Source organism: Cyprinus carpio, chromosome A18 (genome assembly GCF_018340385.1).
Source record: "Cyprinus carpio isolate SPL01 chromosome A18, ASM1834038v1, whole genome shotgun sequence".
NCBI classification, from domain to species: Eukaryota; Metazoa; Chordata; class Actinopteri; order Cypriniformes; family Cyprinidae; genus Cyprinus; species Cyprinus carpio.
The window spans coordinates 11,795,429-11,820,520 of record NC_056589.1 but is presented as its reverse complement, the minus strand read 5'-3'; the positions used below and the strand labels follow the sequence as shown (position 1 = coordinate 11,820,520).

Here is a 25,092-nt window from a genome sequence, read left to right as displayed (position 1 = left end):
CTGTGGAAACCAGAGGTTAAAATGTCCCCTTAGGAATTTCAGTCTAGTTCTGCTAGGTGGGGGGAAGTCAATCCAACGATCTTGTTTACTCTCATGGGTTTACATATGATGGTCATGCTGTGCATCTCTTTGACCATCAATATTGATTGCTTGCCCCAAATTTGACGATCTCTTTTTCGAATTGAAATTGTCAATAATTGTTCTAATGGTGTTAATGTTGAAAGCTGTTCTCTGAAAGAGTTGGTTGGTTATCTTGCTTCAGACTGTGGTGCTAGGAGTTGATTTACAACATCCTGTTGCCTTTCTGTGGAATTCGGCTCCTCATGTTTCAACCATGCTCACGATCAAATCTTTAATTTGTCTTGTTCAGGTCTGATACGCTACACCTGTTTAAGGAAAAAACTTTCTTTTGGTCTGCCGTCTGGGCAGTTAGACTGAGCATCTGCAACATTTTGGCAAACTCATGTTGAGATTAAGGGCCAAAGACTAATGCAAGATCAGACAGAATGTGGAGATGGGTTTTACAGCTAGGTTTTGCCAGGTGTGGTTAGCTGGTGAAGTATTCTGTTATTATCTTAGCTGTGGACGGCAGAATGCTAAGATTGGTTTGGGTCAGCATATGTTTGCTGAAAGGGGCGTAAGCAGAGTTCTAATTGATGACTTAAGACTATTCTTATTGTCAAGTTATCACTCAGAACTTACTGATGGTTCACAACAGGCTCAATCTCTGAGGAAGTCAAGTAGAGAAGGGAAAAGGAAGAGAGCATTCCTGTTCAGATTATGCTTATTACTTGGTGCTCAGGACTATAGTTATGCCCTAGTATTGGTCTAGATGACTTGTGTAGCAGGGTCATAAAATTAGAGCACATGTTGAAAATAAACAAATCAAAAATAAAAGTGTCACTGGTTCCTTTTGAGGTTCAGAGAGAACATCAAACCAAAGTTGAACAAAAGGGGGTATAAAATGTAAATGAATTTAAAAATAGTTGACTGCCATTATTAAAACAGGGTAATCAATCTGATATTAGGAACAAACAGTAGCACTAGTGATTAACTGTAAGATTTGTGTTGGGCAACACACCATGGTAGGTCGCAGCTGCTGCATGTTCAGCTCCCATGCCTAGACCATACCATGTGTCTGCCCCGCCCTTCCTAGCGTGTTATTCACAGTGCTATTAAAAACCCCCAATAACTTAATAATTCTTCTCTAGATAAAGTTAAAATGTAATTAAATTTAGATTTAATTAACTAGTAACTGAGCAATATCATTCAGGAAGGATACATCTAAGATTGTTACATCAGCTGAGAAGAATTGAAGATAGGGAAACGGAGAATAGAAAAAAGGGGAAAAATCAGAAACCAGGGATTAGGTTAAATTCAAATTACTTCACACTGTATACACACATACTGTATTTAAAAGCTTCAAGTAAAGGATGTTAACCCCTAATTATTAAAGCTATTCGGTAGCTTAGGCTAAGATGAAACAATGCTAAGTCGTGTTAGCTTAGCCGCTTAAGGTGGTTTGTTTACAATATTGCAACACCAGGTTACACGTGTGCTATTTGGAGTTAGCACTTCCTGTGACAAGTCGTTGTCATGGTAACCAATGCATGCCAGTGCAGTTCAAGCAGTTTAGTGTCTGCCTTTTTCAAAGAAGTTGCCCACAGTTTTAAAACATTGTGCTTTCAGTCCTTCAAGACTTGTTACATTAAATAAGCACTTCTGTGAGTGCTTCTCTAATTTAACAATAAACTTCTTGCACTTGTTTAAAGAATAACAAAACAGGTTTACTGTAAGTTAAAGCTGGTTTAAACATATATGTAGTTATGTGTGCCTCACACGAGTACTGAAGTACAGTATTACACCTTTAGTTTTACTCAGCGAGTGAAACAGTAATGACCATCAGGTTGCTAGGCTTGTATACATAGTCAAAGTGTAGATGAATTGCATCGATCTAATTATAATCTATAAGGCCTTTATGCTGTAGAAAGAGGAGCATCACTCAAATCTACCTTTATTTAACACTGTACTGAGATTTCTTCATCAGAAACAGTTTAAACCAGGGGTGTCAAACTTACGGCCTGCCGGAACCGGCCCTCCAGGGGGTTCAGTCCGGCCCGGGGGATAAATCTGCAATATGAAAAAAATCATTTTCATTTTTGGCAGAACTAACAGCAGATGGTAGCACTGAGCTTCAGGGTCTGAGTGGAACTGACTTCTATCAGTTTTCCCACTTTTCTGTTGGCCCTGGCACCCTCATCAGTGAAATGTCTTTGTCAAAAAAGAGAAAAGTGGACACAGAGTGTCGGATTTTTCAAGAAAAATGGACCTCTTCCCATATGTTCACGGAGGTGAATGGGAAACCTGTGTGCCTGGTGTGCATGCAGCAAGTTTCGGTGCTTAAGGAATATAATATTCGGCGCCACTATGAAACTCAGCATGGCGAAAAATACTGAGAAGACAGAAGGTAAATGAAATGTTGGTGGATCTGAGGAAACAGCAATCTGTTTTCACCCGGAGCCGAGAGGCCAGTGATGCTGCAGTGAAAGCCAGCTACCTAATTGCTAGCGAAATAGCATTAGCATCAAAGCCGCACTGTGAGGGGGAGTTCGTCAATAATTGCATGCTGAAGGCTGCCAAAATTGTGTGTCCTGAGAAGCGACAAGCTTTTGCCAATATTAGCTTGATGAGAAATACTGTGGCAGACAGGATTTCGGAACTATCGGTAGATTTGGACAGCCACTTGAAACACAAAGTGCAGTCATTTCTGGCATTTTCTGTTGCAATTGATGGGAGTGATGGTATTGATGTTATGTATCTTAACTGGCCATGTTCATTCGTGGAGTTGACGACGGCGGACTGGTCCCGTGCCATAAGCCTGGCTACAGATGGTGCGCCGTCAATGATCGGGAAAAAGGCAGGTGTTGTGACAAAGTTCAGAGAGAAAGTACAAGCCGCAAATGGAGGGGGTGATTTTTGGACATTTCATTGCATTTTGCATCAGGAGGCATTATGCTGCAAGTCGTTAAAAATGGATCACGTCATGGAGGTGGTTGTCCAAACTGTTAATTTCATCTGAGCCAGAGGTCTCAATCATCGTCAGTTTGACAGCCTTCTCAGTGACTGTAACATTACCCATGGTCTGCCATACCACACTGAAGTAAGTTGGTTAAGCAGAGGTGCTGTGCTGAAGCGCTTCTTTGATCTACGTGGGGAAATCGGACATTTCATGGAGGAAAAAAGTAAACCTGTTAAGGAATTACAGTGCCCACTATGGCTGCAGGACCTTGCATTTATGGTTGATATTACAGAGCACTTGAATAATCTGAACTAAATGTTGCAAGGACGCAAAAAAATTGTAACACAGTATTATGACAGCATACGTGCATTCAAGTTACAGCTCACGTTATGGGAGACGCAGATGGCAAGCGGTGACCCTGCTCATTTTCCCTGTCTAAGAGATGTGTGCACAGCAAACGTTAATCCTGATGTGAGACAGTACAAAGACAAGATTTCAGGGTTGCTGAGGGAGTTTGAGAAACGATTTCAGGTCTTTAGCGAACTCGAGACAGAATTTGCAGTTTTTCGCTCACCATTCACAGTCAGAGCTTGATGTGCCCGTTGACATGCAACTTGAAATAATTGATTTGAAGTGTGATGTAGAATTGAAGGACAAATTTGCCTCTGTGGGCTTGGACACATTTTTATCAGTATCTCCTGCCAGGCTATCCTAAATTAACAGCACTGGCTACAAAAATGTTGTGCATGTTTGGGACTACCTACCTTTGTGAGCAAGTTTTCTCAGTAATGAACATTAATAAAACGAAGCTGCGCTCAAAGCTCACACATAAGCAGTTAAATGAGATTCTAAAATTGGCTGCTACTCAGGACATTATGCCTGATATTAATGCACTTGTGCAGGCTAAAAGATGCCAAGTTTCAGGGGCAAATTGATAAAGTAAAAACATACATATGTATCAATTTGCAAATTTTACAAAGATTTTCTTTTTAAAACAGCTGCCACTTAAGATTTTAAGTGTGTGGAGTCAATTCATGTGTTTAGAATTGCTTCCCAGAATTGGAAAATGTATTTTAAATAATTTCTATATTTTCATGTTTGATTTATGTTAACATGCAGGTAGAGCTGAAACAACTAATCGATTTAATCGATTAAAATCGATTATTAAAATAGTTGTCAACTAATTTAGTAATCGATTCGTTGCTAAATAATTTTTATTTGCCGTAAGCGGCTCATTTCGTGCATATTTTAAATCTGCGGTGACCAAAGTGTGGCAGTAATGAGCCACCGGAGGTTTTACTCAGCCAGTACAGCAGGAGAAGTAGCGAATAGCCAATAGCTGGCCTCGTTTTATGTCACGTGCTTCCCGCACAGCGTCTCTCTGTCTGCAGCATTCAGCGTGATGGGTGAGGCAGGCGGCAGTGAAGTAAGCTCGAGTAAGAATAAGCAAAAAGCGGAAGATAAAACTAATCGGACGAAGTCATCCAAAGTGTGGGAGCAAAAAGAGAGCAAGCCTACCTGTTAAGCCCTGAACATTTGGACATGTTGACCTTTTTGCACTGCAATGCAAAGTTTTTTTCAAATAATGAGTGAATAGTGTTCTGCCCTCATTTCCCACAGGTAGTCGAATTCCTGTCAGTTCAGGCATAAGCTGTTTTGTTAACATTTTATCGCTTTATTACATTTTTTAATTTTTGCGCTGTTATAAGGACCACTACATATTTAAATCCGATGAAAATCACAGTGTGCAAAGACTTTTATTTGTGCAGATTCTGCAGTACAATGTTGTTTGCAAATGTTTAGTCGTAAAAGCTGATAACAATGCTTTTTTAACAATTAACATTTAAAGCTTTGACGTTTACCAGTTCATAATTCAGTTATGCAGCCTAATTATGACTGACTGAGAGAGGTTAATGTTTAAATGTATTTGAAATGCACTTTTTTCTAAGCATTCACTGCTCATTTTCACACAGCAGGTTTTTTGTGTGTCCAATTTTTTTTCTGGACAACCTTCTGATGGATTTTACTTTAAATTTTACTTTAAAATGTGAGTTCCATTCAGGTTTCATGCCATTGGCACTTTATTGGAAGGATTGTTTACAATTTCACAGCATAAGCTATAAAGCTGTTTCCCAGGTATAAGCTGTGTGTTTACAGGAAAAAAAACAATAAAATGCAATTTACTGCAATTTTAATTCTGTTTTTATTCTTATTCTTCGTGATAATATGTTCTGAAAGTTTCCTTAATAAGCTTTGTTCGGGATGTTAAACTACTTTAGGAGCCCTAAGGATTGCCATGGTGAAAACATTATTTGAAATCTCCTTGTGAAATTTGCTAAAGTATGTATTGGTCAGTGTTTTGATTGCAGAAGAGTTTGACAAAGGATAAATAACACATAATAAAACACAACTCCAGGTATGTTTTTGATGAGGATATGACAATGCAAAATTGGTTAAAATCTCTAAAAAGTCTATGTTGAATGATAAAGACCCTTTGTTAATAATTTACTTGGGGAAAAAATGGGCAAAACTAAAATATAAGTACATAAACTGATTCATCGATTAATCGTAAAAATAATCGACCGATTAATCGATTATCAAAATAATCGTTAGTTGCAGCCCTACATGCAGGACAGTGTTTTTAAGTTCCACAAAACTGTGACTAAATGTTTTGTGACATTGTACAATAACTGTGATCAGTTTTTATGCATAATGCACTTAAAATAAATAAATGTTATACAGTAATAGTGTTGTTGAAATTGCACATACTACTTAAGTTGTTCAAAATATATTTTGTAAAAGGACAATGCATTTAATAAAAAAAAAAAAAAAATTATAATTTACTACTACTTTGCACTAATACAAAGAAAAAAGTGGACTTATTGTTAGTTCTATGTAATTTTGCTATGAGTTTACTGGTCTGGCCCCCTTGAGATCAGATTAAGCTGTATGCGGCCCCCAGACCAAAATGAGTTTGACACCCCTGGTTTAAACAATATTGCAATTTTGTGATTTCTTTACTAAAGCAGATTAATGCATTATGGTACAGTTTGGACATGCTGCTGAGCTGAGATTTATTCGTCAGAGCAGATTTACGCTTTAATACTGAAATTAGCGTTTCTTCGCTAAAATCAGATTAACCTTACACTGATACCATTAAGCATGAAACACAAAGACTCTTTCAATCACAACAGAGGTACCAATTCAAGCCTCTACTTTATCTGCATTTAAACAAGCCAGCAAATAGGGACATAAATGCATATCTCAAGTCACAGCCTATTCTTACCTGAATTATCAAACACACACTTTAAGGTTGACAGTGTTTTAAGCTTAACCTTTGTTTTATCATGCCCGCATTCTTCTCCACAAATTATGTACTCATTCATTACATGCGAATAAGTTTTTAAGCATTGTGGATTAAAAATAAGTGATTTAAACCATTGAAACGCAAACAACAGCACTATATGCACAAGCTGTCTGTTTCTGAGCGTGATTTCTGCAGTTGGGTCGGATCGAGGTCGGGTCATATTCACACCTTAAACTAACCGTACCAGAGTTCGTTTGGAAGCAGACCAAGACCACCTCTTCAGCTGGGTCTCGGTATGGTTATTTGGTCTGCACCCGAGTACAATTGCTGTATTCACACCTGCCCAAAAGGTCTGCACCAAGAGGGGAAACAAACTTGTTTGATTCAATCAAACCAAACAAGACAGTTGTCAATACACCCTTATTATGTGTTAGAAGCCACATTATCTCTCAGAAGGATTTATTTCAAACACTCGTCTAATGTTATGAAGTGAGTTTGGAGTAAAAACATGTTTTTAAATGTGGTATTTTCACATGCTTTCAGATGGAACAGCATTTACTACACAGAGCCATAGTTCACTGACAAGCAATGCAAACAGCTTTTAGAATTGCAGAATGATTTCTTAGATTTCATAATAGCGCGATTAAATCATCTGCAATTATGAACACGATTTTGCATAGCTTGTCAGTGAACTACAGCTCTGTGCAGTAAATGCAGCTCCATCTGAAAGCACATGATGGAGATTTACTACTGATTACAGAACCGGCTTTACTGACAAGATGCGCATGACAATTGCATTCGATTAATCGTGCAGCCCTAATTTGAAGCAATGCATGTTTGTGCAATTTTGCTATATTTCAGTACTTAGTGGTGTGCCATGGGATATTTTACTGATCAAAACTGCCATGTCTAAAAAAAAGATTGGGAAACACTGATGTATAGTATTTTAATTAGATTTTATATGATATGATTTAATTATCTGAAATGAGGGGAGGTGGGGAATGTATTCAAGATGCTCCTCACTTGACTCATTTTTCTGGATGTGATTTTAACCATTGGGAATTACAGAATCTGGCCATATACACAGTAGAGAGAGGGAGAAGCAATGTGAGGCAAATATATATGGAGGGAGGTGAAGTTGTCCACATTCTCAAAGTCATAACTTGAGGATGATATTACTGATAAAAAAAAAAAAAAACTTAAGAACTTACTTGAAGTTTTGTTGTCCTGTAATCTTGTCTGTAATGCAAAGATGAACTGCTAATAGCTTTATAGGCATACTTTAAATAGCATCAATTTGCCAAAATGTAAATAAAAAATTGGCTCACACTATAGTTTACTTAAACAAGTAGGTATAATTTTTGCTTAATTTCTCCTGCAATTATTATTTTTTTTTTTTTTTTTTTTTTTTATTATGCAAACAGACTATTACAAGATTTACAAAAAACAAATTAAATGCAAAAAACAAATTCAGAGAACCGACATAACATACATATCAGTACGATTTGTGTGTGTATGTGTGTGCGTGTGTGTTTAGTGTAACTGGATGAGGGAGTAGAAATATATGAATAAAAGGGGGCTGTAGGGAAGTACAACAGACTTAACCAGAGAGGAAAAAAAAAAAAAAAATTATAAATACACATACATATATACGCACATAACAATAGCCAATAGTACTAAAAATAATAATGCTAATAATAATAATGATAATGATAATAATAATAATGATAAATCCAATTAATAAGAAAAGACAAATGGTAATAATAGTATTAGCAGTCGTAGTAATGATAAACATATATTAACAAATATTTCTTCCAGAATGAGGGGGAGGTTAAAGGATCAGGAAAAGGACAAATAAAATAGTAGTAGTAGTAGTAGAAATAATAATAATAATAATAGTAATAATAATATTGACACAGCCATTGAAAGTAATGATAATAGTAGTAGTTGCAATAATAATAATAATAATAATAATAATAATATTAATAATAATAATAATATTGATACAACTATTAAAGCTGCCTCTGACATCCCTCATGGCCATGGCATATGATAGACCCCCGCCAGCGTCAAGTTGCAAAGGGGTTATCAAGGTGAGGTGCTTCGGGGCCCAGGGTCACCAAATCCTAACTCATTCCCAGCCGTCCCAGACATGCCACGCTTACCCTGTCTTGTGTTTTTTTTTTTTTTTTTTTTTTTTTTTTTTTTATAAATATGGCTGCTTTCATTGTTATACTCATGATATGTTTGTCAACTAGTGTGTAATGCATTTAAAAAAAGTATGGCGTGTAACATGGCGTCTCCTGCAATTATTACTTGAATGGCAAGATGAAACCTACATATGAGCTCAGGGACTGGATTAAAATGGGGATTTAAGATAACAAAATCACCAAACCTCCTAGAAATAAATCCCATCCAAATAGGGCTTTGTTAACTTTTACTCAAATCTACAATAATGATCATGTGCTTTAATGAGCTGACTTGACTTGCCACAATGGCACATTTCATAATTAAAACAGCAAACAAAGCCATTAACTACAGTATCTATTAATGGTAAAGGTACTGTTATAGGTAGATGTACAAACAAAGCATATTTTAATTAGGGTGCTCATATTGACCGTTTTTTAGTTGTTATAATAGGGTGTGTGTGGGGTGTTTTAAGTTTTTATATATATATTTAGAGAAAATTAAGGCCCTTAAAAAGTATTAAAAAGTCATAAATGCCATTTACCAAAGTATTCAATTTTGTATCATCTTTTCATTACGTATATTTGTCTGAATAGTGGGTTCTATGTAGTTTATTTTTGGAATCCCGCAAGATTTGACATCATCTGTAATGGGCTCACTGACTGAATGCGCTGCTGCGTGATAGCGTGGCTTGTTGATCCCGCTGTCGTTGAATTTCTGACCATTACCGCATGCTCCCAGTCCCATCCGCTCCCGAGATTTTTGTATCTGCTCCTGCACACATTCTAATATTGTATTTAATTTTCGCGCACTAGGGCGCTGCTATTAATTTGTGGGGTATTTAAATCCCTTTTGAAATGAGCGCTGGCATGTCACTTTCGATTTCGCTATCGCGCGCGCACTGTGTAAAGGGAGCACATCTATATTTTATGCATTTATTTATGCATTTAGCAGACGCTTTTATCCAAAGCAACTTACAGTGCATTCAGGCTAACATTTTTTACCTAACATGTGTTCCCTGGGAATCGAACCCACAACCTTTTGCGCTGCTAACGCAATGCTCTACCACTGAGCCACGGGAGCCACTCATATTTGTCAATGAGCTTGCGATCTGTTGAGGAGCAAATCCAACATCTTGTCAGTCATCTCTCCTTACTTTTGACCCTTGATTAGTCAATCTGACTTCTGCGGCTGGTGTTGGATTTTTCCCACGAAATTGGGCTGCTTTTAAACTGTTGCCATCGGTTGATTTTCCCCAGTGGGTTAAAGGTTTGTAATATTGCATAAATTACATTTGGTTGAAATGCTTTTTTGCCTGTTTAAAGGACATTTTCCCATGTCTTATTAAATGCATCTTGCATCTTTCATATCAAATTCTTACATTTTATTAATAATCAATAAAATTAAATCTGTATTACCAAGACCAATCTTTCCACTGCAAAAGAAACAGAAGCAGCGGAAGTGGCATTTAGATGCATTCATACTGCAAAATTACAACAGCATAAAAATGTTATGAGCTTGGTGTTTTAAACCTTTTTTTTTTAAATATACAAATATGAAATGTTGAAGAAAAAATGCAAAGATAAGCTACTTTTAAATATGAAAGTAAACAGTCAGTAGGTGGCAGCAAGTGACTTAATGAGTGAGTAATTGAGGCATTCATTCAAACGATTCATTCAGGCAGCTGATTCATTTAAGAATAAAGCAAGTTCCTGTCTTTATGAAAAGACCACTGAATCATTGACTCAAATGATTAATTCAAAAATGTGGAATCATTCAGTAAGGAAATACCGCTGTGTGTTGCTCAGAGGTATACATGACTGTTCTGCTTTGATCGTTTTTTGGAACTATTTTTTATTAAACAAATTGAGCAAAAACAGTCAACATTGTCAATATTGTACTAAAATGTAAGTCTCTTAATATTACTACTCGTTTGAACTCTTGTAAAAAATCATTGTCAAATTTGCAGTTATGGTTTTCAGGGGAAACGAGATTCTGCATTCTATAGGAGACACTATGGGGAGTGCTGCCAGTATGAGCGGTGTCTGAAGCACGTGTGGAAAAAATACCAATCCTATTGGTCCACATGGCCTGTGACGTCATAGGCGGATGCCTGGAAGTATAAAAGGGATAAAACTTAGTTGTCTGAAGGAGACATAAACAGGCAGGCCGAAGGCATAGCAAGGGGATGCAGCATCTTGTTTTCTCTTCAGGAACCATGGTTACACACATAACCCAAGGTGTTCCCCTTCTAGGGAAGTCACGCTACATCCTTTAGTGGATACTATGGGAACCAAAATGCCAACTGTCATGCTGAGGAGTATGCCTGTCCACCTAGTGAGTGACCAAGGAGGTGACAGACATTCACCTAAACTTTCCTCAGAAAGGGGCCAAGCCACTGACGCCTCGAGCTGCCCAAATAACTTGGCAGAAATGGAGAACCCAATTCATAGAAAGGGGAACATCCAAACCAAAGTTAAGAACACAGCTATCCTCAGATAGCTATGCTATGTGAGCGATACTAACCTGGATACACAAGACCACTGAAGAGGCACATTAGAAAACTCTAGATAGGAGTTCAGAGAAATCAATTCTTAAAGCCCAAGTAAGGGGAGTAGCTGCTGAGCTAGAATATAGCTATCCTCAGATAGCTATATCCTAAGGGTCTTATGAAAGGCTCGTAGACCAAGATAAACCATATACAGTGGGTGCGGAAAGTATTCAGACCCCCTTAAATTTATCACTCTTTGTTATATTGCAGCCATTTGCTAAAATCATTTAAGTTAATTTTTTTCCTCATTAATGTACACACAGCACCCCATATTGACAGAAAAATACAGAATTGTTGACATTTTTGCACATTTATTAAAAAAGAAAATGTCACATGGTCCTAAGTATTCAGACCCTTTGCTCAGTATTTAGTAGAAGCACCCTTTTGATCTAATACAGTCATGAGTCTTTTGGGGAAAGATGCAACAAGTTTTTCACTCCTGGATTTGGGGATCCTCTGCCATTCCTCCTTGCAGATCCTCTCCAGTTCTGTCAGGTTGAATGGTAAACGTTGGTGGACAGCCATTTTCAGGTCTCTCCAGAGATGCTCAATTGGGTTTAAGTCAGGGATCTGGCTGGGCCATTTAAGAACAGTCACAGAGTTGTTGTGAAGCCATTCCTTAGTTATTTTAGCTGTGTGCTTAGGGTCATTGTCTTGTTGGAAGGTGAACCTTCGGCCCAGTCTGAGGTCCTGAGCACTCTGGAGAAGGTTTTCCAGAGTCCTTAGGATATCCCTGTACTTGGCCGCATTCATCTTTCCCTCGATTGCAACCAGTCGTCCTGTCCCTGCAGCTGAAAAACACCCCCACAGCATGATGCTGCCACCACCATGCTTCAGTGTTGGAACTGTATTGGACAGGTGATGAGCAGTGCCTGGTTTTCTCCACACATACCGCTTAGATTTAAGGCCAAAAAGTTCTATCTTGGTCTCATCAGAGCAGAGAATCTTATTTCTCACCATCTTGGAGTCCTTCAGGTGTTTTTTCATGTGTCTTGCACTGAGGAGAGGCTTCCGTCGGGCCACTCTGCCATAAAGCCCCGACTGTTGAAGGGCTGCAGTGATGGTTGACTTTCTGCAACTTTCTCCCATCTCCCGACTGCATCTCTTGAGCTCAGCCACAGTGATCTTTGGGTTCTTCTTTCCTCTCTCAACAAGGCTCTTCTCCCCTAATTGCTTAGTTTGGCCGGATGGCCAGCTCTAGGAAGGATTCTGGTCGTCCCAAACATCTTCCATTTAAGGATTATGGAGGCCACTGTGCTCTTAGGAACCTTAAGTGCAGCAGAATTTTTTTTTTGTAACCTTGGCCAGATCTGTGCCTTGCCACAGTTCTGTCTCTGAGCTCTTCAGGCAGTTCCTTTGACCTCATGATTCTCATTTGCTCTGACATGCACTGTAAGCTGTAAGGTCTTATATATATATATACTGGTGTGTGGCTTTCCTAATCAAGTCCAATCAGTATAATCAAACACAGCTGGACTCAAATGAAGGTGTAGAACCATCTCAAGGATGATCAAAAGAAATGGACATCACCTGAGTTAAATATATGAGTGTCACAGCAAAGGGTCTGAATACTTAGGACCATGTGATATTTCAGTTTTTCTTTTTTAATAAATCTGCAAACATGTCAACAATTCTGTGTTTTTCTGTCAATATGGGGTGCTGTGTGTACATTAATGAGGGGAAAAATGAACTTAAATGATTTTAGCAAATGGCTGCAATATAACAAAGAGTGAAAAATCTAAGGGGGTCTGAATACTTTCCGCACCCACTGTACAGCTAGCCTCAGATAGCCAGGTAAGACCTTCCTTCAAAACTGCTCAGACCACTGAGAGTTGAGCTATCAATCATTTAGCTAGCGCATAGCTATCCTCAGATAGTTTTGTACCTAGGAAGGGGCTACCAGAAGGGGGACCAACTGAAACTCCCTAGACTACAGAGAGTGGGCTGTCTACTTACAACCCTGATAGGGGAGACAACACTGTCTAGGCAAGGGCTTAAGGAGACCGCTACTTAGAATCCCTAAGCAGGGGAGCAATCACTGAACTAGCAGATAGCTATCCTCAGCTATGTTTTCAGGGAAAGGGCTTTTTAATCTAAAACACAGCTAGTCTCAGATAGCTGTATTAAGTAAGCACATCCTGCTATAACAATGGCTGGTATATAACCATCCTCAGATGGCTATACTATACAGGTCCCCAATCAGTGTAGTCCCATAGAGGCAAGCAACTACAATGTTATTGACCAGAAGCTCACGTGAGGGAGATCCTGACCATTAGTAAATGATTCACTAAAGAGCAAACACATAAAACATAATTAGTCCAAGATCAAGCCTGATGTAAGCAGTGGCCATAACACAAGAGGGCTGGACACAGCTGTCCTCTAATAGCAGTTCCCTCAGATAAGGCTGAAGACTTCCTAGACCATGGAAGCATTGGGGGAGGGTGAACCAACTCCAGGGTAGGGCTAAAAGCAGCCATTATGTATTAAATACAAACATCATGTCTATTTAGGCAAGAACCATACATGGATGTCAAGTAAGCTAATAAAATGTTTGAGACTGATTTTGTTTTTAAACTTGATTACAATTTAATTAAAACATTAGAAACTGATAATTATATGATGTTTCCTTTCTATGGTTATTCAAATGGCGAATAAATTACATAGCCTACAGAAAGTGACATTATTACTTACTTTGATCTATTTTGAATTTAAGCACTCTAAGCACTCAAAAAAACATGACTCATCTGAACGCATCTGATTGGCTATTGCATTCCTAAACTCAACAGAATCATGTAGGATTAGTTATAATGCGCAAAACTGTAAAATCACCTAAAATGAAATACAGTGCAACATGAGCAGATATAAATCTGATGCTTCTATCGACACTTTCTATTCATTTTCGCTTTGTTAGCAACAGACGCGATATATTTCATTTGTTTGTGCTGGAGCATTTTTGTCCAATTTAGTGGCATTTTTGCCATAAGACCCCATGGCCAGGGGAAGGCTAAGACTTACACATGCTTCACCTATGCATGGAAGTGGGTCATCTACTTAAATCCAAATGGGAGACAGCACAGTCTAGGCTAGGCAAGGGGCTCAAGGAGACCACTACTTAAAAACCCTATCAAGGGGAGCAGTCTCAGAGCTGAAACACAACTATCCTCGAATAGCAGATTCCTAGACAAACACTTGAGCACTTAGTTGAGAGGGCTTGTGCAGAGGGGAACCCTACCTAGTCATAGAAGCCAGGTTAGAACACACCTGCCCTCAGACCACTATATTTGAGAGCAAAGTAAGTTTGTGCTGGAGCATACAGTAGGTAGACAACCAAAATGAGTAATACCGCCACGCCTACCGCCGCCACAGGGCCGCGGCATTAACTGCAAGTCAGTCGCGTGTTAAATTCATTCGCGAAACTACCGCCAGGTGGCGCAAAGGGACGGATTGCGAACTGAATGTAATTGTAAAATGAGATAAAAGGAGGAAGTAAAACAACAACAACATTATGATATAACATTGTAACATCTTTAAAAACCATTAAAAATGTACAGTGAGTTAATTTCAAAATGTAGGATAGTCTTAGGCTACAGTCTACTCACCAAAAATGAAAAGAAAGACCTTTACACGAAGGAGCTTATGCATGCTATTGTTATTAAACAGTCAATAAATATAAGGCCTAAATATACGGATAAAAAGCTAAATGTTTTCATTTCGGTTCATTTTTGGTTTAAAAAAAATCCTTCAGGTTCCATTTGCAGATCGAAATGAGAACGGTCCAGCATTTAGCAATAATTATTATTAATTCTGTTATTATTCTTGATTTTTCAAAACTGCTAACACTTTGCATTTTTAAATTATGCCTTTACTGTGTGACCAAAAATTGAGTATTTTCTGTTTCAGCTGTTTGATCGCGCTGGTGCCTCGCGCACATTCATTGGAAACGGTAGCCGTTCACCGTGCCATTCGGCGCAAGCAGCGGTCCACTTTGGCATATTTTTGCTAATTATGATTTTTTTTTTTTCTTCATTCGATACTGATGACACGCGTGAACTACAAAGCCTATTTTACCCAATGAATAATAGTTAAGCTTGAAATAGGCAACATCACGAATATGGAAACGTTTGGATTTCTCCCGAATGAGAGCCCAACCTTACCTTATGGTTCGCTTTATATTATTGTTCATTTATTTTTTTGTTTGTTTATAGCTAAGCCTATATTATAATATACTGCAATTTTATTTTTAATTCTTGTTCTGTTCTGGTAAATTTGTTAAAATTAAAGTATTTGTTGTAAAGTGAAGAAAACTAAAAATATCCTGTTGGCACATTATAACATTATTAGACCAGCCGTTATTATTTCTGAATGTAATAAAATGCAACTTATACACGACTTTTTTTATTTTTTCCTCTCACAAACTTAATTTATTTTTTAGCCTGTTTTAAAAAATAAAAAAATAAATAATAAAAAAATAAAAAACATGCAGCAAACGAAAATAGGCAATTAATCGGTTAAAATTTGTTACTGTGGGTTAACAGTAATTATAATTATTATATACTTAGGAACAGAGTCTGGTCCTAATCTAGGCTCTCCAGTGTTTTTTTTTTTTTTTTTTCATTGCATCTGAAAATAACTTTGTGCAGCACATTCACTTCGCACGCTCAACCTGCCACGCGCATTGCTCAGCTGTGGACGATTTCAAAATGTTTGATATAAAGGTTGATGTCCCATTTTTATACAGGAATTGTTCATTTAAAAAAAAAAATCGAATTATATTGTTAGTTCTAATTATATTGTTTACACAAGTTCATTTAGGCTGTTTAACATGCACTGTGACATTTTACCCTTTTAACTTATAAACTCCTAGAGATTTTAAAGTCAGTTTAATAGTATTGAAGTTCAAGTTTAAAAAAAGGGTTTTAATTGCTTAAATTATTTCTATGAGTTAATAGTATGTTATCAGGTTTTAAATGCTTAAATTATTTCTATGAATTAATAATATGTTATCATGTTTATTCTTGTAGAAAATAAGGGACGATCCAAATATTATTTATATTTGTTTTGCTTCACCTATTTATGTAGGCTACAATTATTCTAAAAAAATAAATAAATAAATAAAATAAAAAATAATATCATTAAAAGTGCCATCGGCCTGAGTAAATTTGACCATTATAGAATTGTGACTTTAAAGGTTAGTGATTTAGGAGGTGAAAATACTGTGAAATTACAGATGTCATGGGATTTTAGAGCATAACAACTGAAGGTCTATGAAACGTTTTGAACTAAAATATTATTTCAACCATATAGCCTGTAAATAAAAAAAAAAAAAAAAAAAACATACTTTTCAATGAAAGAACACTGAGAGAGTGTAGGTTGCTTCTGGTGTTTGCATTTGTACTTCAATATAATGAGCTCCAAGTTTAGGAATAGCCAACACGTTTTTTCTCTCTCTCTCTCTCTCTCTATTTAACTCTCTATTTAACAGCATTAACTTACATCTTCCTTCAGGTAGACTGAATGTTTTTCTGTCTTGCTAAATGTTGGGCTCATGATCAGTAAGTTGTATTCGCTCAAATTGATTTAGTTAAATCAAAACTTGCGGACTTTGAAGCTGGGTCAGTTAGCGCGAGTCCCGCGCGCTGTGAAGCGGGAGCAGCTGATGGAGGACTCCACTTGGTCTTAAAGCGTTCTGCAAACGCTACGTTCACAAATAACAATGATTTTCATAAAATAATGATTAATTATCAATTGATAATTTGTTATTATTATGGTCTTGTGAAAACAATAATATGGGCTGCGAGAAAATAATGAATGAAAAGAGTAGGGCTGATGTGAGTGCAGGCATGTTTCAACCCAGTAACATGAGAACACACAGTTCCTCACAGCCAACAAACAGACTGAGTTCAGTTCAGCTGGAGGGGCCTGGGGTTTTTGGGGTAGTTCTGTATAGCTTGTGGGGGTCGATATAAATGTGTGAATCTCTTGGTCTTTCATATGGACAGTGTCTTATGAACAGGGTGCGATTTGTGAAAAAAAACAGAGGTGGGGGGTGCTTTTGAAATTTTTTATGAAATGTTTTTAATACAACAGAAATTGCATTTAGTGTGATCTCAGTTTAATAAAAACATTGTAAGCCTACGTTAGGTCTATTAATTGTAATAATTTAATGTCCACGGTTATTCAAACAACAAATTACATAGAGAAAGCGAGCAAAGAACACAACGGAGCTTTTTGAAATTCCGAATCAGTTAAACCATTGTCGCAAAATGATTCACTGTTTCGAAGCGCTCCAATCGGATTGCGTATCGCGAATCATTTGATTCAGATCGGGACGTCAGAGCGGGTTTGCATGATGTTTTTATCCCCACCGGGGATAAAAGTTATTCAGCAGAGGCAGGGATGCATAGACCAGAGGGGGAAACTTGCATCCTGCTTATGTGGGTATCAAACTTGCAGAACAGGTTTAGATAGGACGATTGCCTCGTCATTTTGGTTTTAGGACAACTTTGAAGAAAGGTTTTGATCCACTTCTAATGTTGACTACTAGCGCAATATAGTTTATTGGTTATTATAACTTAATTTCAGAGGTAGTTGCCTTAACTCAAAAAAATAAAAAAAAATAAAATAAAAATAAATAAATTAAATAAATTCGCTAACTGTTGCATTAATTTTATTTTGTTTCGTCTAAACAATATTTTTTAGACTATGAAATATAAATTTGTACAGAATGTAGCCTTTTCATAATCAATATATTGAACCATCTCTTTGTTTTTCTAAATCCCAAACAGAGTGCAGACATCAGTATGATCCGTCTATGATGTTTTATAGGCTTTTTTAGATTTGGGAATACACATGCGTATACAGACATGACAAAAAACATTTTGGAGTTTTTGGAGACTATTATTATTATTATTATTATTATTATTATTATTTTTATTATTATTATTATTATTATTGTAGCCTATTTACAATGCACAAACCAGAAGCAACAATATCTGTAGAGAAGGGCTGGCCATTCTCAAAACATAAAATATCAATTTTATTTCAATTTTTGTTTTTGTGTTTCAGAGGAAAAATCAGTGTTAAAGCTTCTCTCCATTACAGACCGTTCTGAAAGAAGAATTTATGCAAACGCGTATAAAATGCATTAAAAACTTTAACAGAGATGTCTAGAGGGTATTTAATAGGTCTGCCTCCCATTTTTCTAGTTACTAGTCATTCATTTGTCATTATTCAACTAATCAGAGGTTTATATGAAATTAACATCTATAATCCATAATGAGCCTTAATATATTCCACGCTCAAGCACATGCATTAAGTTTGCCACAAAGCAAGGCAGAAGTAAAAATTTTAAAAATAATTGTAAAAAAGGAGACATTTTAATTATTTATTAATAAACAAATGTTTTCTTGTCGGCTGCAAGATGAAATTCACACTACTGGCTCTCTCCACATGAACGCGCCTTTAAAGAGAACCTTCAACCCTACAACCTTCACAGATTACATAATGCTTTCGTTTTGAATTGATTTGTTTAAAAGACATTTCAAGCTTTCTGTAGATATATTTCTCATGTATGTGAGACACCACAATTTTCAGTTATTTCATTATCAGGAAAAAAAATTCAAGTGATCTAGAGGGCGCCTCCCTGTCCTGCATGCATTAATAATTTTCATACAAACACTTGAATATGAATAATAATTCACATTTTGCGTGTGCATTACTACGTAAATTATTTTTTACATGCAATTATCCAAAATAAAACCAAACAAGATTTGTAAAGAAGATAAAACAAATAAGAATAAATGCTGCGCGTGCACTCAGCATCACTCGCGCCGCGCAAATCTTGTACGCAGACATTTTACACACCTGCATTTAAGTGCGGCTGCAATTTTATTTTTTTACTTAAATTATATGAAAGCAAGTAAAGAAGGCTCCCTTTAAAATCACTGAAGGTATCTATTAATGAAGCTCTTTTTTTTTTTACATCATTTGCACTTTGGTGATTATAATGAGAGAACTTGAGTTTAATCGTGAGGACGTTTTATTAATCAGTCCATTCTTTAGAATTTCAATGATTTAGCTAAATCGTGCAGATTTAATTTATTCGTTTCTTCTTTTAATCAGGCCTAAATAATGGGAATGAAATCTTACAGTGGCTCACGTTTTGCTAAAATAAAGAAAATAATTTATAAAACACGCAACAATTTCTTAATCAGTGTACAGACAAATATATTTTCCCAATAAGTTGTCTGTCAAAATAAAAGTTACGAATAACAAAAATGCATGTTGTTTTATTAAAGGAATTTTAAAATATAAATTACAATATAGGCCTAATATATGAGAATATTGACATTTTGTATATTAATCCATGTAGCCTAGCTCACTAAAATAGGCTGCCACTTTTAATGCTCCGATGCAAAGTAAACCACAATTTCTTTTGAATAATAAAACACATAATTCATATTATATAAATAATACTGCACACCTATTAAATGTGTCAAATCTAAAATATGGTGTAATATTGTGTAGCTTAGAGAAAATATAAGCACAGGCTCAGACACAGGCTTGACATTTATCCTGCTTGAATTCGTTCTAAGAAATGCACATAACTTCATAAGTGCCAAACTTTCATCTGTGAATATTAAATATTTTAACTACAGTGTTTTTCTTTAATTTTCCCTGACTGCAGTCGTCAAATATAACACTTCGGTGAGGCAAAACTGACGTCTATTGTGCTTTGAAGAGCTTGTTTGATAACTTCTGATTAAAGCGCCACTCAGCGGTCAAAAGCTGCAAATGCACTTTACAGACGCCGCGGCGGCGGTACGAGAGGCGGTAGAAGCAACTTAGAAGCAACTTTTTGGATGGCCACCTACTGTAACTATCCGCAGACAGCTACACTCTGAGCAGGGGTGTTCACTTGAAGCCCTGAATTGGGGGACCAGTCTACTCAGCCCAAACTTAATAAGTGGGATTCAGAGGGACGGCCTATTTAAAAATACCCAAAAGCTTGGGGAGGCAGCCCACTTCTAAACCCATCTGGCTTGACACAGGAAGGAACATTCCCCATTACCTCTCTAGGTCACTGAAACACCCTGCATGTAGTCTTTAAACCCTTTTTGCCTCAGGTTATGAAAGATACAATATTATTTATGCCATACTACTATACAAAGCATGATTTGCATCTGCTAATGATTTAGTTGTTCTCTCCCCCCCCCCCATGTTTAGAGGCCTGAAGACAGACAAGAAGTTGCTCGTGCTGGGCGTGAATTGAACCAGGAAGTGAACAGACTCATGGTGGCTATGAGGGACATGTTGGCTAACATCCAGTTTCATGAACCTCAGTGGGAGAACAACCATGAAAGAGACGAGGAGGAATGGGACTAAAAGAGCACTCACCCATGAATTTGAGTTACCATGTTTAGTACACTTTGACAGTCAGCTCGAAACATTAGTAAAAAAAAAAAAAATCTGAATTAAAGTGTGTTCAAAATTGTTTTAGTAAATTTAGTAATTGTGTTTTAGTAATGATTAAATGTTTACTTTAAGGTTTCGTGTTTGGATAAGGGGTTGGATATATCCTGTCTGAGGGTGAGGTACACTTTATAATGTTAAAAGTTGATCATTTTGAGAAATTAATTCATTTTTTCTTTAGATGAGCTTGACATCTTCAACTACAGCAGGTCAGATATTCAGAACCCTGGCAATGGTATTTTAGTGTTGAATATTATAAGATATCAAATATACATGCTGATGTATATAGCCAAGGGTATGTAATATATTCAAAATTCTGTAAATGGGCACTAATTGATGACAGAGTTGATTTAATCTTGTGAGGTAATTAAAAACGGTTTTATTCCAGATTTAGTGTTTGGTGTGTACCAGTCCCTGTTTCATCCCATGCAAAAATATGTTGTTAAAGGGATAGTTCACCCAAAAGGGGAGTGCCTATGGAGTGAGGGGTGCCTCAGGGCTCAGTTCTTGGACCACTTCTCTTCTCTGTCTACTTGGCATTACTAGGTTCTGTCATTCAGAAACGTGGCTTTTCATATCACCGCTATGCTGATGACACTCAACTCTACCTCTCATTCCATCCTGATGATCCGACAATAGCTGCTCGCATCTCAGCTTTTCTAACAGACATTTCTTGCTGGATGAAGCATCATCACCTGCCCGGTCCTGCAGATTTGTTTTATTCAACATCAAGAATGAACCTAAAGGCATAGTGATAAGATCACAACCTGATTGGTCTGGTTGAATGACGTATATTTCGTGCCAGAACTCACCGCACACCCCAAACAAAAGGTGTGTTCGACTTAAAGTGGCACTGCTCAGACCGATTGCTGTGTTACATCAAAGTACCCATTCACTGATTGGTCTGCTCAGTGCTGCTTTGTTGAATACACCTAATGCCGTCTGCTGCACTACATTGTCATTGTTGCATATACTTATGATTTTATTTTCACCCACTGCGAACTCACAAAGAGCTCATAAAAGGCACTTTACCTCCTCGCTGCTCCATGTTTTCCCTCTGCTCATTTTGTTTTGGATACACTGCTCATTCCCCGTTGTCAAATCATGTCGCATAGCGTTGCATGTTGTCATTACTTCCTGTGTTTGGTTTGTTTAGAAGTATTTGGTCCATGTTGTGTTCATATTTCTTTCGAACCACACCAAAGTTCATTTGGAAGCGGAACACAACTCTTCTTTTTAGCGGTCTCAGTCCTCTTGTTTGGTCCACACCAGGGTTTGGATTGCAGCATTCACACTTACTCAAATGAACCGCACTAACAGAGCAATCGCACCAGAGTTTTTTTTTTTTTAATCGAACCAAACATGACAAGTGTAAACACGCCCACAGATATGCCTAGGATGCCCTGAGGGTGAGTAAATCATGGGCTAATTTTCATTTTTGGGTGAACTATCCCTTTAACTTGTCAAAGCTTTTCTCAAGCATACTAAATAACTTCTGAAGAACCTTTCAGAATCACAATCCTTTCCATTTAACTAAAGGTCATTCTGTCTATGTTGTGTTCTTTCTCAACCAAAGCAAATTTAATATTTAAACATATTGACATTGTTTTGTTTCATATACTTTAAAATGGCAGACATGCTAAATGACAGACATTAGCAAATGGGATATCATTGGAATCAGCATAACCCAGAGAACACAATGACAAGAAAGCAACCTTAGAACAATACTATCAAAAGTTATTTTTATTTTATTTTATTTTAAAGCATTTAATAAAGCAGTATCTTGTCTGATTTTGGGTTGACATTGTTAAATTTGTGTTAAATCAAAGATGTCAAAAATCTAAATTTCTGTTTTAAAAATTGTGTGAAAAAACACAATTTTTTCCAGTATCTTAGAAATAAATGGCAAAATGGAAATCGGACGAAAATTTGATAAAATAGAAGCATCAAGTGAGGGTTTCTTTAAAACAGGTGTAACCGTGGCAATTTTCAAAGTTAGATGGCACAGCTCCCTTCTAACAAGGATTTGTTAAATAGTGACACCAGCCCTGGGCCCGACAGTGTCAAATATTTGTCTCAGATAGTACGGATGTATGGTGTCGTGTGAGCTAAAGGAGGGTTTGAGTTTAAGCATAACTTCCTTTACATAATGCAGAGAGACAGGATTGAAAGAAGTCCACAGGACAGGTGAAGTCATCTCTGTTGGTATTACCTGATCAGAGATCGAAAACTGGGCTCTCAAAACTTGAAGCTTTATTGCCGAAATAAACTAGAAAAATTCTCACAAAGATCCAAAGATGGGCAGTGAAGAGAAATAACAGGGGGGTTAAGAATGGAGTTAATAACAGAAAAAAAAGAGCTTTTGGGGTGTGGTGGTGTTTTTCAATTTGTTTAGAAAAAAAGGAAGCCTTAGCTTTCTTAACAGCATACAGTTTGCTCAGTTACAAAGAAATAAATGGTCTGTGAGATTTATGGTAGGTTTATTTTAATGGATGGAGACAGAATACCAAAAAAAAAAAAAATTTTTATTTTATTTTATTTTAAAGCATTTAATAAAGCAGTATCTTGTCTGATTTTGGGTTGACATTGTTAAATTTGTGTTAAATCAAAGATGTCAAAAATCTAAATTTCTGTTTAGTCATATATGTGCGGCTGTGGGAACTGAACAAGATTTGAAGGCAATAAAATAATGTCATTTTAATGGGTGGAGTCCTAATGCAATATACTGATTGTAAGGATTATAAAAAGTGTAATCAGACCTACTTAGAATTTTGTTTCTCGGACGAAAGGTTCAAAAGTTACAACCAAAAGTAAAGTGTATTTTTGATGGTGGCACTATAGAGTTGGTCCTAGAGACCCCAGAGTTAGCCAGGGCTCTATTAATGCACTTTTAATGCCCACCCACATGTATCTGCAATGTTCTGGTGCTGGGAATTGGGTTATTCATGTTGGTGTACACTTGCTAGGGAATGACTTTACAGTTTATGGAGTCATATTGGAAAGACTATTTGCCAGTCTTAATCAAAAGAGCCCAACTCTGTGAATCAACAGTCAAACCTCATTCATTGAGTGGTGCGACATGAGTATTATGCTGAAATTTGTAGAAGAACTAGACATGTACATTTTCTGAAGAAAATATGACTGGTGCTGGTCCAGATCCACCCACAGATATTGTTCGAGTACATAAACCACCATAAGGCGGTCTTTACTGTTTTGAATGAACTAAAGCCTCTTCTGTTTCAACATTCATCTTGCACATTCACTGCTGTATGCGCAACGTCTGCATGGAAACAAAAATTGGCCTGCATGAGGAAAGTGTGCATAGATATCCACAGATAGTGCGTGGACCTTCAACAGAAGGTGGATGGCTGAATTATAGTTTGGGCTTCAGACAGCATGCAATCTCAAGTTAAGTTGTCTTTCATAATTTGAGAAAATCACTGCTTTTGACTGAATAAGTATTTTTAATAGCTTTTTTTTTAAAGAGTGTATTTAATTGATACACATAGTGAAGACTATATTTTTATTTTTTACATTTATTTAATTTCCGTAGTATTTCTTACTTAAATGCTACAGATGACTTAGACCTACTGTACCTGAAAATAAAAATAAAGGACTGTTTATTTTATTTGTATTTTTATTGTACAGTTGGGAAATATATTTATTTGATCCCCTGCTGATTTTGTAAGGTTCAAGTTCAGTTTATTTATAAAGCACAAATAAAAACGGCCACAGGCCGACCAAAGTGCTGTACAAGTTAGGAAAAATAAGAGATTAAGTACTCTAAAGTCAGCAAAACAGTTTAAAAACAAAACACTTATAAAGTACACAAATAGTAGCAAAACAATTTATGATAGAACACTCTTATAAGCTAAAAGCAACAGAGGATAGATAAGTTTTGAGACATGATTTGAACTCAGACAAAGTGGAGGCAGATCTAATATGGAGTGGGAGCTTGTTCCACAGTGTTGGGCCGGCCACTTCAAAGGCTCGGTTACCCCTTGATTTTAGCCGGGTTGTGGGAATCTGAAGGAGGAGCTTATCTTTGGATCTAAGGCCTCTAGTGGGGAGGTAGGGATTAAGTAGACAAATAAGACAAATAAGAAGGTGCTAAATCATTTAATGATTTAAAAACCAGTAATAAAGTTTTGAAATCAATTCTAAAATTAATCCAGTGAAGCCAGTGAAGGGATCTTAGGAGGGGGGTAGCATGATCAAATTTCCTCTTTCCCTTCAGGAATCTCGCCGCTGCTTTTTGAACGACCTGTAGGCGTGCGGTTTGGGACTTAGATATACCAAAGTATAGGGAATTGCAATAGTCCAGGCGAGAGGTAATAAGAGCATGGATAGCAGTCTCCATGGAGCGCTTAGGGAGAAAAGATTTGATTTTTGTTAAAGAGCGATGAGAGAAGAAGCTGGACCCAATGACTGCGCTTATCTGCTTGTCAAATTTGAGGCACCTATCTACCATCACACCTAGATTCCGTACTTGGGGAGAGATGAACTGATTTAGAGATTCAAGGTCAAGGTGATTATTAGGCCTGGATTCTGAGGAGT

General features: G+C 37.0%; 1 protein-coding gene across 3 annotated transcripts in view; it reads left to right on the top strand.

The window, feature by feature from the left end:
• The window catches only part of tcf25 (transcription factor 25 (basic helix-loop-helix)), a 119,286-nt gene extending 98,358 nt beyond the window's left edge, over positions 1–20,928 (top strand). For all 3 annotated transcript variants that reach the window (XM_042775019.1, XM_042775018.1, XM_042775020.1), the window contains one exon: positions 20,290–20,928. In XM_042775019.1, the coding sequence (XP_042630953.1) occupies positions 20,290–20,335 (46 nt within the window). In that variant the 3' untranslated portion in view covers positions 20,336–20,928. The remainder of the gene's footprint in view (positions 1–20,289) is intronic.
• Positions 20,929–25,092: the final 4,164 nt, after the last annotated feature.